The 13,299-nt window shown below is 39.8% G+C and overlaps 1 protein-coding gene across 2 annotated transcripts in view; it reads right to left on the bottom strand.

The window, feature by feature from the left end:
* C10H9orf135 (chromosome 10 C9orf135 homolog) overlaps positions 1-13,299 on the bottom strand; it is a 246,029-nt gene that overhangs the window by 13,172 nt on the left and 219,558 nt on the right. The window contains exons 6-7 of one of the 2 annotated variants that reach the window (XM_037797855.1): positions 5,921-5,956; positions 3,091-3,169 (exon numbers count right to left, since the gene is read on the bottom strand). In XM_037797855.1, the coding sequence (XP_037653783.1) occupies positions 3,091-3,169; positions 5,921-5,956 (115 nt within the window). The remainder of the gene's footprint in view (positions 1-3,090; positions 3,170-5,920; positions 5,957-13,299) is intronic. The other variant, XM_037797858.1, reaches the window with a different exon arrangement.

Below are 13,299 nucleotides of genomic sequence, written 5' to 3' on the forward strand. Positions count from 1 at the left end.
TGGATGATGTGCAAAGATAAAAATTCTGAAAGGAGATTCTATGGGTCATGGGCTTTTGCTCAGAGAAAACAACCAACCAACCCAGGGAGTGGATGTAATGAAATGCTTAGTAACCACCTTTGCCTCTGTCCCACCCTCCCTTCCACCCTGAGTCTACAAAAGAGAAGATTAGGGAGAGATAGGAGCATTGTGGGATTTGGGGGTTGCTGGTGAAGAATGAGAGTGCTGTGGCTTTTCCCTCTTCTCCCCTTGGGAGAGAAAAGGGAAGCTGCCTTTTTTCCCCAATCTCCCAAAAGTGAAGAAGCTTCCAGATTATCACTCTCAGAGATCTAGCAAATGACGTCTGATTCCTTAGCTCTGTATCTGTTTAAACAGTGCACTTACTGATCTGTACCTCTCTGACCAGAGGAAAAAAGAAATAGAAAACTTAGCAAGACAGAGCAGATGCAAATATGTAGCAGTCTGTCCTCTCAGTATTTGGTGGGGCAAAGCTGTGAAAGTCTCCTGTTGGGTTCAAAGGTAGCCAAGGTTGATCCATCTTGCTAGTGTCCCATCGAAAGGGTGACCCACCAAGTAAGGGGACTGCAGTAGCCGAGGCTGTGGCATTTCCCACCAGAGGCCAAAACCCAGGAGAGAGTAAAAGATCTCGCCTGAGTTTATCTCTCAGGTCAATAGACGGGTACAGTTGATGTGAAGAGTTGGGATGAAGACATCCATATAAAACCAGGACCCTCAAAGAGCTGAAGCTGCAGCAGCTAGGTATGTTAGACAAACAACTCAAGGGGGCACGAATGCGAACTGGTTTGATTGTTGTCCTTTTACTGCTTTCCACATGCTTTGTTGACTTTCCCTTGGCTGCTCTTTAATGACATCTTGTGAAGATTCCATAATTTCTGGTCACTTGCATATATAAAATACCCACCACCAGAGAGCCAGTATTTAGACCATGTGCCAACAGGGAGGGGAAAACAGCTGAGAAGGGGCCACAACAGCACCAGTGATACGAACATTCTGTCTTTTCTTCATCCAGAAAGACCAGAGGAAGAAGAGAAGAGGAGGAGTGGCAGTGCAGGTAGTGCCCTTTCCCTGCTCCAAGGCCCACAGGCAGAAGCCTAGCTGGCGGTAGGGGGCAGCACAAAGATGAATATACAATTGGTTATGCAACTGAAGTTTTACACTAGACTGGATTGGAATTTTTGTAGATGCACTTGGATAGATGCACATTTTTGTAGATGCACATGGATAGAACATAGCCAAAGGAGCAACAAAGCATGGTTGAAGGCAGCAAATGGACAAAAATCAAACCAGTCCACATTCCTGCCCCTCTGAGTTCAGATTGTTCAACATAACTAGTATGTTGACTAGCTCAACATAACTAGGTACTGAAGGTGCAACCCTCGAGGGTCCTGGTCTTATAAGGGGGTCTCAGTCCTAACCGTTCACATCACTTTTATGTTCTCCTGACCTTGAATTCCTGTGTTACCTGGAAAAGCATCTCCTTGCTCTCATGTAGCAGCATTCTCATCACAAATCACAATGCTTTAGTTTCCAGCTGGATGGTTCTTTCTGGCACCTGAGGATTTTCCATTTTTTTCTTTTAGGCTCAGCTATATATTTAAAATAATATTTATCCTTCTAGATTTTGGGAAGTGGAGGGCTTTCAAATTATCTGGTCCACAATTTTGCTAATGCTAGAAGTCCTGTTTTATCATTTTTAAAAAATCTACACAGCTATCAAAGTTTTCTAGCAGAAGCTCAGAACATTTTGATATGCTCTCAATCTCTAAAGCTTGTTCTTAATAAAACCTTAACCAGGGCCTAGCTGAAGTTGTGACATCTTTTAAAGATTCTCAGAATTAAGAACTTCTCAAGGGCCAGAATGTCAGTCAAGATTCTTAGATGCCAAAACCAGAATCCAATCTGGCAAATTGAGAGAGAAAAGGGATTTATGATAGGATATTCTGGAGCTCACAGAAAAATTGGGAAGGCTGGAGAAATGGACTTGAGGCCGAGCTTCCGGGAACAATGCCCAAAATCATGCCACAGAAATGGCCTGATGAGGAAATGCTGCTGTCAACCTTGACACCAGGAACCTGGCTGCACTAGACCATCACAGTATTTAGTGACCCCAAAAGCCAGTCTCCACTGCCAACATAGAGTCAGCAAAAGGGAAGAGCTGATCAGAGCTTATATCTTCTGTTAGCCACTTTGGGATAGCTGCATCTGATCAGTGGAGCCCATAACACATCGTTTCATTCTAGCACAAAAGGAAGCTGAGATTTGGAAAGGCAGAATTGATAACATGGAAATTTCTCCAAATTTAGAAAAGCTATTCAGAAGACAATAGGTGACTGCAGGTGGGACACATGTCCCCACTATAGCTTGTTTAAGATAGAATTGACTAGTAGTTTTGGAAAGCAAAATCACATTGAAATTGAAAAGATAATAAATTTCATTACAGCCATACTTTGGGTATTTGCTTATCATCAGAGGGCAATGGCTTTACCCACAGGATAAGATAGATGAAAAAAGGAGCTAAAGAATGATGTTTGTGGTATGGTTTATGCCAGATCCTCCCACCAGGAACAGGCAGGTGACACCACTGCTATGAGATCTGAATGTTGGGACTTGGGTCCCTAAGAGTTTAGATAACACTGTGACATTCTTGCAGCCAGGGGGTCAGTGCAGCATATTGAAATTTTGAGCATTAGGTTGACACATGTCTGTTCGAGCCTCTGGCTTCTGTGGTAACTCACAGCTCTGACAGTGCTTGAGCAATGAAAAAAGAATTAAAGAGCCTGGAATCAAGAATAGCAGAATATACTTAGTGGCAACAAAAATATGAAAGCCTAGTTTTCTTTTGAAAATCTTCAGACTCATCTTCTCCAGCTTTAAAAGAAATACCAATTATTATGAAATTCATACATCAAGGAGAGAGCAACTGAATAATAATTAGCACAGTAAGTTTAGGTAAAATATTCTCTGATCTCCAATTGACCTTCAACAAATCATCTAGGTTCTCTGCTTTTCAGTTTCCCTGACTCTACAATGAAAATAATAGCTTCCCCACAGAGGTGTTGGAAAACTCACTGAATTCACTGTCATCAAGTAAATCCATGGCAAGTGGAAACCCAGGGCAGACATTTTGTCCCTTTCCAACTTTGCAGATCTACAAAACAATACATTAAGGAAGAATCACCAAAAGTTCATTTTTATGCACATAAAATGCTCCAAATAGTAAAATAGAAACTTGATATACAACTGTTAGCTTTCTGTGATGTGGCTTTCAAAAGTCAAAGCACATGGGTTCCCAGCGGCAATAAAACTCCACCCTGTGCCTCTTGTTTTCTTGGTGACTTGCTGATGTCTGATGCTAAATGAGGAGAGGAAGTAGCTCAACGAAGAGGCAAGAAGGGCTGTCTTTCCCTTTCTTGCCAACGCTACTGTTTCTGTCTCCTAATCTTGCTCATCCTAGAATAATTTAGTTGCAAGCCTGAATCCAAGCACATGTTCCCAATAATCTCTCAAATGCTTGATATACAAAAACAGTTTTGGACTCGATGCAAGCTAGCTTGATCCTTTAAATAAAAGTTGCGTTGTTACTTTGAGAGGAAACCAATAAATCTATCAGAAGGACTTTCAGGCTTAAATTCTTTTTCAAGGATCCTAAATTAGACAAAAGAGGATTATACACAAAAGAAAGATGACCTTTTCCATATAAACTATAGATACACCATCATTAATGAATTTCATAACAGGTGAGAGAAAACTGAACAATTTTAGTTAAGTTCAACATTTAACTCAACATGGGAGAATGGCAGATTGTGTGGTTAATGTTTTAAGTAAAGATATTTTTACAAAGCCAATCTTCAAAAACTGACATGAGCATTAAACATAAATGAATATATTCTAAAGCAATAAGCTTTTATTTAGACTTTGGGGTCATATTAATGATTTATCTTTCTTGATCCAGCTAAAGATAATTAAAAATATTAATCAGAAAGAAAGAATTATAGTGCTGACTAGGTCTAACCTACTACATCCTTTTTTATAGTTACATGGCTCTTTATTATATTACCTGGTTTAGGGAAATTTGTTTTGCACTGATGGCAAAGCAAAACAAATTCAGCCTTTGTGGTGGGGAGAAATGCTGTATTTCTTGAGTAAAATTACATTATAATGTGCTGACAAATTCAAAACAACTGTTCTGAATAATGAACCCATTGGGAAACTCCAGACCAAAGGGACTAGAACAGTAATGACAGAAAGGAAATATCCTGATTATTTTTTCCTAAAACCTGAGCTTGAGTTCCAAGTGCTTTTCATTAAACAACTCCAAATATCTTTCAACAGGGTCACTCCAAAGATGAAATGGGGGAAACAAAAAGACATCTGGTTGCCCAGTCTGTTCCTATTAGACATACACAGTTAATTTTCATGACTAACAAGTCTTCATTCATCAAGCCCAACTGTCTAGGGCTCAGCGTGGTGGTAGGGTTATAGACTCTGGTGCCAGGAGCTGCAGTGCCAATATTATTCTACTATGGTTTCAGGAGGGTGAGATCTGGTGCCAGATGGCCTGGGTTCAAATCCCAGCTCTGCCACTTAGCAGCTGTGTGTCTTGAGGCAAGTTACTTTACCTCTCTGAACCTCAATGTTTTCTGTAAATGAGAAATAGTAACAGTCTCTCTATCTTCTAGGGCTTATGTGAGGATGAAATGAGATGATGCGTGTAAAGACTTAGCACAGGCCTAAAGCAAAATATGTACCAATAATGTTCCTATCTTCTAATATTTTCTATAACCTTGGATGGTTAACAACTCCCAGAGTACATAACCCAACTTACTACTCCAAAAGTATTTATGTGGGGGGTGCCCTTAAAAACAAATTTAAAAAATTCAGTAGAATTCAGTGATTTGTTCCAGGTGCCCAAGCTACTTTCTGGTATAAATTAGAATTATAGGGAGCCATATAATACCAGAATAAGAAGGAGAAGAAACCATGGTGTGGTCCTTAACACTTGGAAAAGTAGTTTCACAGAGGGAGAGAGCATGATGGAGTCCAAAGGGAAGTCCACCTGGAATCAGAGACCCTGGATTCGATTCTTGGTCACTAACTTGGAAAGTAACTGCACCTCTCTGAGGATTGGTGATATCAAGTATTTAAAGGCACTTGGATATAGTAAGTGTTCAATAAATGTTAGTTTAATACACCGTTTCTCTTTCTCTTCACAATAGCCAAGTTTTGTAAATATTATTCTCATTATCAGAGGAGGAGACAGATTTTCTGAAATGTTGACTAACTGGTCCAAGGCCACATGGTGAATAAAACGCAGGTTTTCTGGATCCACTACTGGTGACTTTTCAACCACATCAATTTGTCCTCTCTCTTGTCTACAAAATTTTGGGAAAGTTCTCTGTTTGTTACTACATCAAGTCACTGTACAACAAAACTGCCATGCAGCCCATGAATCTATAAAATAAAATATGAGCTGGGAGGAGAGAGGGAGGTGGAGGCAATAAAAGTGGAATGTAAGAAGGAACAAGGGAAGTGCACAAAATCCAAAAAGCATCTCATTTGTCTCAAATCTGGATGTTGAAGAAACATTTGCAGAAATATTGAAAGTTGCATAGTAAGCCCTAAGGGATGGTAAGGAAACCTTTCTGAAATTAAAAATGTTTCCAATAAAGAATGGATATCACTGGAGAAATAGACATCTAATTATAACATCTCAGAGCCCTTTCTGCCCACCTGAGAATCTTGGAATGCATTTGAGAGATGTGGTAGTCTCCAGGAATCACAAAGGGGCTAGATACTCACAGCTCCTTCATTTGCAGGATTCAGGAAAAAGCAACTTTTTTAATTATTGAAAGGCATTTAGGTTTATCAAAAATATGGAGTATCTCACATTTTCACTCACCTCAAACATGTGTTTTATGTTTAAATGATCTTCAACCTGTTCCAGGAAATGAAAAAATACAAATGGTTCTTAAACATATGGGAAAAGTGATCAAACTCACTGATAAAAAAAATGCATATTAAGACCACACAGAATTAAAACTATATTTTTTACTTAGCAAAGGTCAAGATGTTTGAGAATACATTCTGTGTTGTGGGGGTGTGGGACAATGGACACTGTTACACATGGCTGGTGGATATAAAAATTTTCACATCCTCTGTGGAGGGCAATGCGGCACTATCTATCAAAATTTAAAATGCACGTAGCCTTTGACCCTATAATTCAACTTCTAGGAATTTATAACTCATATATTTACATATGTCTGAAATGATGTATATTCAAAGCTATTCATATTAGTGTTGTTAGCAATCTTAAAAGGCTGGAAATAACCTGAACATCCATGTGTGAGGGAGTGGTTAAATAAATTATGGCACATCTATGTAATACAATACAACAAAGACATTTTTTAAAAAGAATGAGGATTCTTTTTATGGACGGATATGAACAATCTCCATAAAATACTGCTAAGCAAAAGTCAAGGTATAGAACATTATGTACACTATGCTGAGTGGGAAGACTATGTATGTTTATCTTGTATAGCTACAGTGTATCTCTTAAATGCTTCAAAAGAAACTGGCAACATTGGCTGTGTTGGGAAAAGTGAACTGAGTGGCTGGGAGAAAGGGGTATGAGGGAGAATGTGATGGTCTTGAAGCTTGGCGGCAAATTCTCTGTCACCCCTCTCATGGCGAGTGGCTTCTGTGACCCTTCCCTTGGGCCTTGATGGGCCTCTGTGACTGCTTAATGAGGAGAATGCAGTGGAAGTGGTGCTGTGTGACACTGGAAAAGGCCATGCAGCGTCTGCAGGTATCCCTAGGGACCATCCCTCAAGGAGCTTTCAGCTACCAGGTAAGCATTTTGACTACCCTGAAGTCACCATGGAACGTTGGAGAGATCAGAGAAAGAGAGAGAGAGAGAGAGAGAGAGAAAGAGAGAGAGAGAAAGATGCCCAAGCAGCCCAGGCTGTTCCAGTCCCAGAAGTCTGAATCTTCCTAGCTCACGCACCAGACATATGAATAAAGAAGGCTTTGAGACAACCCCAGCTCAGCCATCATCTCCCACCAACTGCATGAGACCTCTGAGTGAGAACAGACTGACCTAGTCTGCCAACCCCCAGCTTTGTTAACAAATGATCATTATTGTTGTAAGTCATTGTTTGGGGGTAGCTTGTTATGCAGTGATAGATGACTGGAACAGGGCCTCTTCACTGGAAACCCTTTTGAATTTTGAATCACATGAATGTATTGCCTATTAAAGAAGTAAATAAAATTAAAATTATCCCCTGAGTTTCCCAGCTTAAGCTTTCAGCTATTCTAAACCCTTAAAAGGGTTGTAGCCACAAAATTATCCCAGGTGCCCTTGACCTGAATATCTTCTAGGACTTTTAGGTGAGTGGAAGCCTGCCTGGTGTGAATTGAGGCATGAAAACTGAGAAGCTCCACCTTGCCCTGCTCAAACACATACTCTGCTTTTTGCCCATTAGAAATGATGTCCTTGGCTAATAACATACAAATATGCTCAATATCACTAAAATAAAAGAAACTCATCCCATCATTTACTTGCTACCTGTGAAGTGAAGAGTGTACCTTCACAGTGGAGGGACTGGCTCTCACCACCAGAACCTCACATCACTAATAGAGGGATCATTATGTGCCACCAAGTATGACACAATATGAAATATGCTGCATCACCTACAAAGTATTTGCCCCCAAAATGTTGAACCTGAGTCTACTCAGTCTCTTAGATTCAGCTTCCATACAACAGTAAAGGCAAGGTGTGCTGGTTTGAAGCTGTTATGTACCCCAAAAAAGCCATGTTTTTTAATCATTCATGTCGGGGCAGACCTATTATGGGTGGGACCTTTTGATTAGATTATTTCCATGAGCTGTGACGCTGCCCATTCAAGGTGGGTCTTAATCACCTTGCTGGAGTCTTCTATGAGAGGATAAAAGACAGAAGAGAGACAGAAGCCCAGAGACATTTTGGAGAAAGCCATTTTGAAACCAGAACCTAGAAGAAGGACCAGAAAATGTCACCCCATGCTTTCCCATGTGAAAGAGGAACCCTGGATGCCATTGGCCTTTCCTTAGACAAGGTTTCTACCTCTTGATGCCTTAATTTCATGGCCTTAGAACTGTAAATTTGTAACCTAATAAATCTCCATTGAAAGAGCCAATCCATTTCCAGTATTTTGCATTCTGGCAGCTTTAGCAAACCAAAACAGAGAATTAAACACCACAAATAAAACACATGAGTTCATCAAACTTACACCAGAATGAATAATTGTCCCAGAACCAACAAAGCACAATAATATCTGTTAGGACAACACTTTAAGAATTTGATTCAATTAAAACTTGTTGTGAGTATACTATGTGATATCACCATAGGTGCCAGGTATTAAAGTCTAGATATTAACCAAGTTACAATGAATATTAGTGAGATAAAGGGAGAATTTAATTAATATCCTCATACCTCTCTCAAACTGCACTTATTTTTTTTAACTTATTAATCCTTTAGGCACATGAAGAATCCCTGTAACAGAGCTAAATTGTTTTATGTGCTTAAAGCTGCCTGAGACTGAGTTAGAACTGCAATACTAAGATAGCTAGTAGGTGCATTTTAATAAGTTAATATATCTAAAATGCTCTTTGTCTCTACCGTCCACAGTTATTCTGAGATTTATGTGCCATCAAATATGAGACTCAAGCAAACTAATGAAATCCACTATTTATGCCTATAATCACGACAATAATATTTCAAGGCTAAGTTACTGGTAGAAATATTTGTAGTCAACCTATTTGGGACACGTTTGGAAAGGAAATATGCCAAGCGTATTGAGAAAGCATAGTCCCCTTTCAGGACAGAGATTTATTTATCAAAACGTAAGAGCAAAATACCAACATTAGATTAATAAAACTGTTTCATTCTTTCCCTAGAAGAGCCTGAGAAAATGTCAGGCCACTTATGAATCTCCTGAGTTTACAATGAATTAACCCAAAGTTGTAAATAGTACTTTGCCCTAAGAGTGTAAGCATTTAGGAGAAATTGGAAGCAAAGAACATTGTCTCTATTTTTCTATCTAGTAGCTTCCAGGAAGTTAATGCAGTACAACTCAAAGCCCTGTTTAGCTGTATTATAAATTTTAAACAATATCTTATTTTAAGATATTTCATATCTTAAAGAAATGAGGATCTAAATGATGCTTTGCTTGCCCCTGGCCATGCTGGCCCCAACGGATGTCTCAGCATTTCTGGAGATAATATTCATTGACAGTAACTCTGAGGGAGACCTCATTCTTGAGGCAGAGTATTGAAACACCAAGATTTAATCAAATTCCAGTCCTGAAAGTGTGATAATGAGAAGATAATCAGACTGAAGCATCCCAATAAACAGTATCACTTACACTTTTCCTGTTCTACAACTCACTGACACATTTATTGCCTCCCAAGCCCAAGACTAGCCTGCCTTCTTAAAGTGCTCAGACTTGGTCTCCACTCTTGAGTATTGGCTAAGAAAATGGGCTTAATATGCTCTTCTACCATTTACTTCTAGTAATTGGGCAAATTACTCTTTGGGCAATGGTTTCTTCATCTGTAAAATGGGGTAATACTAGTAACTACTTCATAGAGCTGTTAGAAGGACTAAATGAGTAAACCCATCTAAAGCACTTAGAACACTGACTAGCACATATTATTTGCTCTTCTTAGTACAAGGCACCATGCCAAGCTCTGGTGTTAGATGATGAATAAGAGAGCTCTCCCCAGTGATCTCACAGTCTAGCTGAGGAGTAAATATGAAAACAAATAATTATAATGCTACAATTGGGACACAGCCCATGAAGAGGGCATAGAAGGCCACCTCTACTCTGCTTTGGGTTATACCAGGGACTCCTGAAACATCTCAGAACTTCACAGAATAGAGATACTTCAGCAAGTCCTTGAAAGATAAGTAAAACGTTCCCTTCAGTCAACAGATCTAAAATCACACAACATTTTCTAATGCTGCTGCATGGATGAGCCAGGTGCAAGCTTATGTTACTCTTTAAAACCCTCATTCTTTATGTCTGTGCATGGGAGACCAAAGACTATAGTTTTATTCTGTCCATAGATACACAAACACTGTCAGACTATTTTCCTAGGCTCAGGTCAATTCATAGAATTTCCCTAAGGTTTTTAATTGTCATACAATTCAAGTCCAACTAGCATTTTGAGAGTTATTGAATGGTTTTCCTTGGATAAGAGTCACACACGAATCCCTCTTGGCATGAGGAAAAGTTACTTTATATTTATATCATGGCAAACTATCTCTTAAAACTGAGAGAGTTTCCCTCTTTGCCTTGGCTACTGGGAAGCTTAGAGACAATGTGGCTGCCTGACTGTATCAATTGCACAGGACCTTGTGGGAAGCACATTCATCTGTTATTCCTTCCTCTTGCTTTGAATTTCTTATCTGTATCTGACTCCTTCATAATTTATCTTATTGTATGGCATGTATTTTGGAAACAATTTCAGATCTCTGGTTGAGAGATCTGAATAATATTTTTTCACAATTCTAAAATTTTGACTAAGTAATAAAGTGGTACCCTTAAAGTATTAACCGCCCTCCCCCCCCCACCCAAACAAAAGCTTTATTTACTCCCAGATAATTTATTCACTGGCAGATATTTTTCTGAGAGGGAAGACTACCTTAGTAAAACTTTTCTTGCAAAACAAATCATTTGGATGTATTTGTTAGAGCAAACAGCCCATCTAACAGTAGCTAAGGAACACATTTGAAGGAAGGTGCCTATTAGAGGCCAGTGGAAATTCTGAAATCAGTGAGTTGGAGCAGCTCCACAGACTGCCCAACTGGACTGCCACCAGTCCACTTCTAACAGAGGCTTGCAGGAGTCAACTGGAGCAATGGAAAGAACTAGAAGATTAGGATACCAAAATAATAAGAAAGGGAATAAAATAAAATCAAAACAACCCAATAACCCTATAGGGTTTGCAAAATAAGGCCACTTTCAGGAATATTTTTAAATATAGACAACTCCCTCCAAAATTGGTGTTGGGATCCGCAGGAATTCCAAATGGTCCCTGTGATCAAAGACAGATATTTCTATCAAACAGCTCACTAAAATAAGGAGGATGTAAAACAGCATTACATAGATCTGTGTAGACACAAGCACCACAAATCATTCACGTAGCCACCCACCACACTGTGCACACATGACCCAATTCTATGTTTGTACTTTACATATGCTCTTTCTCTTTTATTAGAGAATTTGTGGGTTTATGAACAATCATGCACAAAATACAGGGTTTTCATATACCCCCTGTTATTAGCACCTTGCATTGGTATGGAACATTTGTGACAATTGATGAAAGCACATTTTCATAATTGTACTATTAAATATAGCTCATGGTTTGTATGTTAACTCACCTCCCTCAAGAGATAAATTTTAAGTTTTATCACCTCCATTGTCTGGAACTACAGATGGGGACTAACTTCCTCAGGGCACACAGTGTGTCAGAGGTTGAGCTGGGTCTGGGGAATCCCACAGATCATATAATTTCCATTCTGCCCCATGAGTCAGGGATGTGTAGGTAGAAGACTTGGCGATACCTTGGAGGCCACTGAAAAAGCATACTTTGCTGGAATGAAAGAGATTAATTCCCACACCTCCTAACTGTAATATTGAAGAAAACTTAGTATAGTTTAGTTTTGGCCCTAGTCTGAAAAGACCTCTTTTTGACGCATATTCAGAAAAAACCTATTTGCATCAGAGACAGTTCTGACATCTGTGAAATGAGAGCTCCAGCTCTTAACTTTTCTGAGTCAGAAGCTGTGCCTGCATGATGCCATGTCATGAGGAAAAGTTAAAAGCTCACTCCAGGGAACAGAAATATAACTACATGATCACAAACCTCTGGGTTTTTGGAAACATCTGGAGGTCTGACATGGAGAGACACAGTCTGAGCCTCAATTGCTGTTTTGCTTGGTGCACGCTCCTGAGTGAATCACAAGAGAGTTAAAAATAGGGAGCAATAGAAAGTGAAGGAACCCAACCCTGGGCAAAGCCAAAGCTCTCCCCACTGTCAATTATAACAGTGATGGGACTACAGGGGGCCTTCAGATGGCACCCCAAGTTTGGACCTGAGACCAAAATGACTGTGGAAGCAGAGGTGCTGCTAAAACAGAGGTGATACGAGAGAGCTGAGGTCCAACAGCGAGAGGACCAAAATGAACCCCAACCCAGAGGAGAGAGGTGGGGGAGGAGCTGAGAGTTCAGAGCCAAGACCAGGCAAGAAGCAAAAGTAAGCTGGGATCAAAGGTGAGAGGGGTGGATCCCAAGGACCAATTCTTTAAGGCTGGTAGGGGATGAGCATGGCTGGAGAACGTACTATCTTGTTATTTATTGAAGTGCTGGCTGTTTAATCTCATCCATTCATTTTGAAGAACAAAGAAGCTTAACTACACTTAATACTCATACTAAAAAAAATGTTCTTGTTACAAAGGTGATGTTAATAACTTTTCTTCTAGCTTCTGCTTTTGAGTAGAACAGGAAGTGGACAAGAGATAGCAAGTAAAATTGAGGAAAAGGCTGTGGACATAGTTTTCTCTAATTTACAATCAATGCATTAAAATCATCAGCCTAACAACCATAGCAGCTAACATTTATGGAAAACCTGTGTGCCAGGCAGTGTGCTAGGTTACATGCATGATTTCACTGCATTCCCACAATAACCCCAGGAGGCAGGTACTCTTAAATCCATTTCATAGATGAGGAAACTCAGGAAGGGAGTAGATGAAACACTTGACTAAAGCCACAGCCAGGGCTCTCTCTCTGACCACATGATACTGTTCTTAAATTATGCTTGTGTGCGATCTCTATATTATGATTTTCGAAGTCCTTCCACATGCAATATAACATTTGGTCTTTTTCATTACTCTGAAAGCAGGCCTGTTTCAAACCTCAACTGTGCCCCTTGCCAGCTGTGCTACCCTAGCTCCCTTAAACATGTAGTTCTCTCAAACACACTGTGTCAGGGTTTTGCCACCTATAAAATAAGGATAATCATGGTTTCTAACCCCTCAGGACTATGGTGCAGAATAAATGCACTAATGGATAAGCCAGCATAAAGCAGAGCTGAAGAAATGGCAGCTCTAATTAACAGTCAGGGCAGGGATCAGGTGTCCATTTATAGACAAGCAAACTGCTAGGAAAGGGCAGAGCAAGGAATTAAACCCACATCTTCTGATGAAGTCCAGTGTCCTTTCCCCTGAAACTTCTTGGT

This window comes from Choloepus didactylus, chromosome 10 (assembly GCF_015220235.1).
Source record: "Choloepus didactylus isolate mChoDid1 chromosome 10, mChoDid1.pri, whole genome shotgun sequence".
NCBI lineage: Eukaryota > Metazoa > Chordata > Mammalia > Pilosa > Megalonychidae > Choloepus > Choloepus didactylus.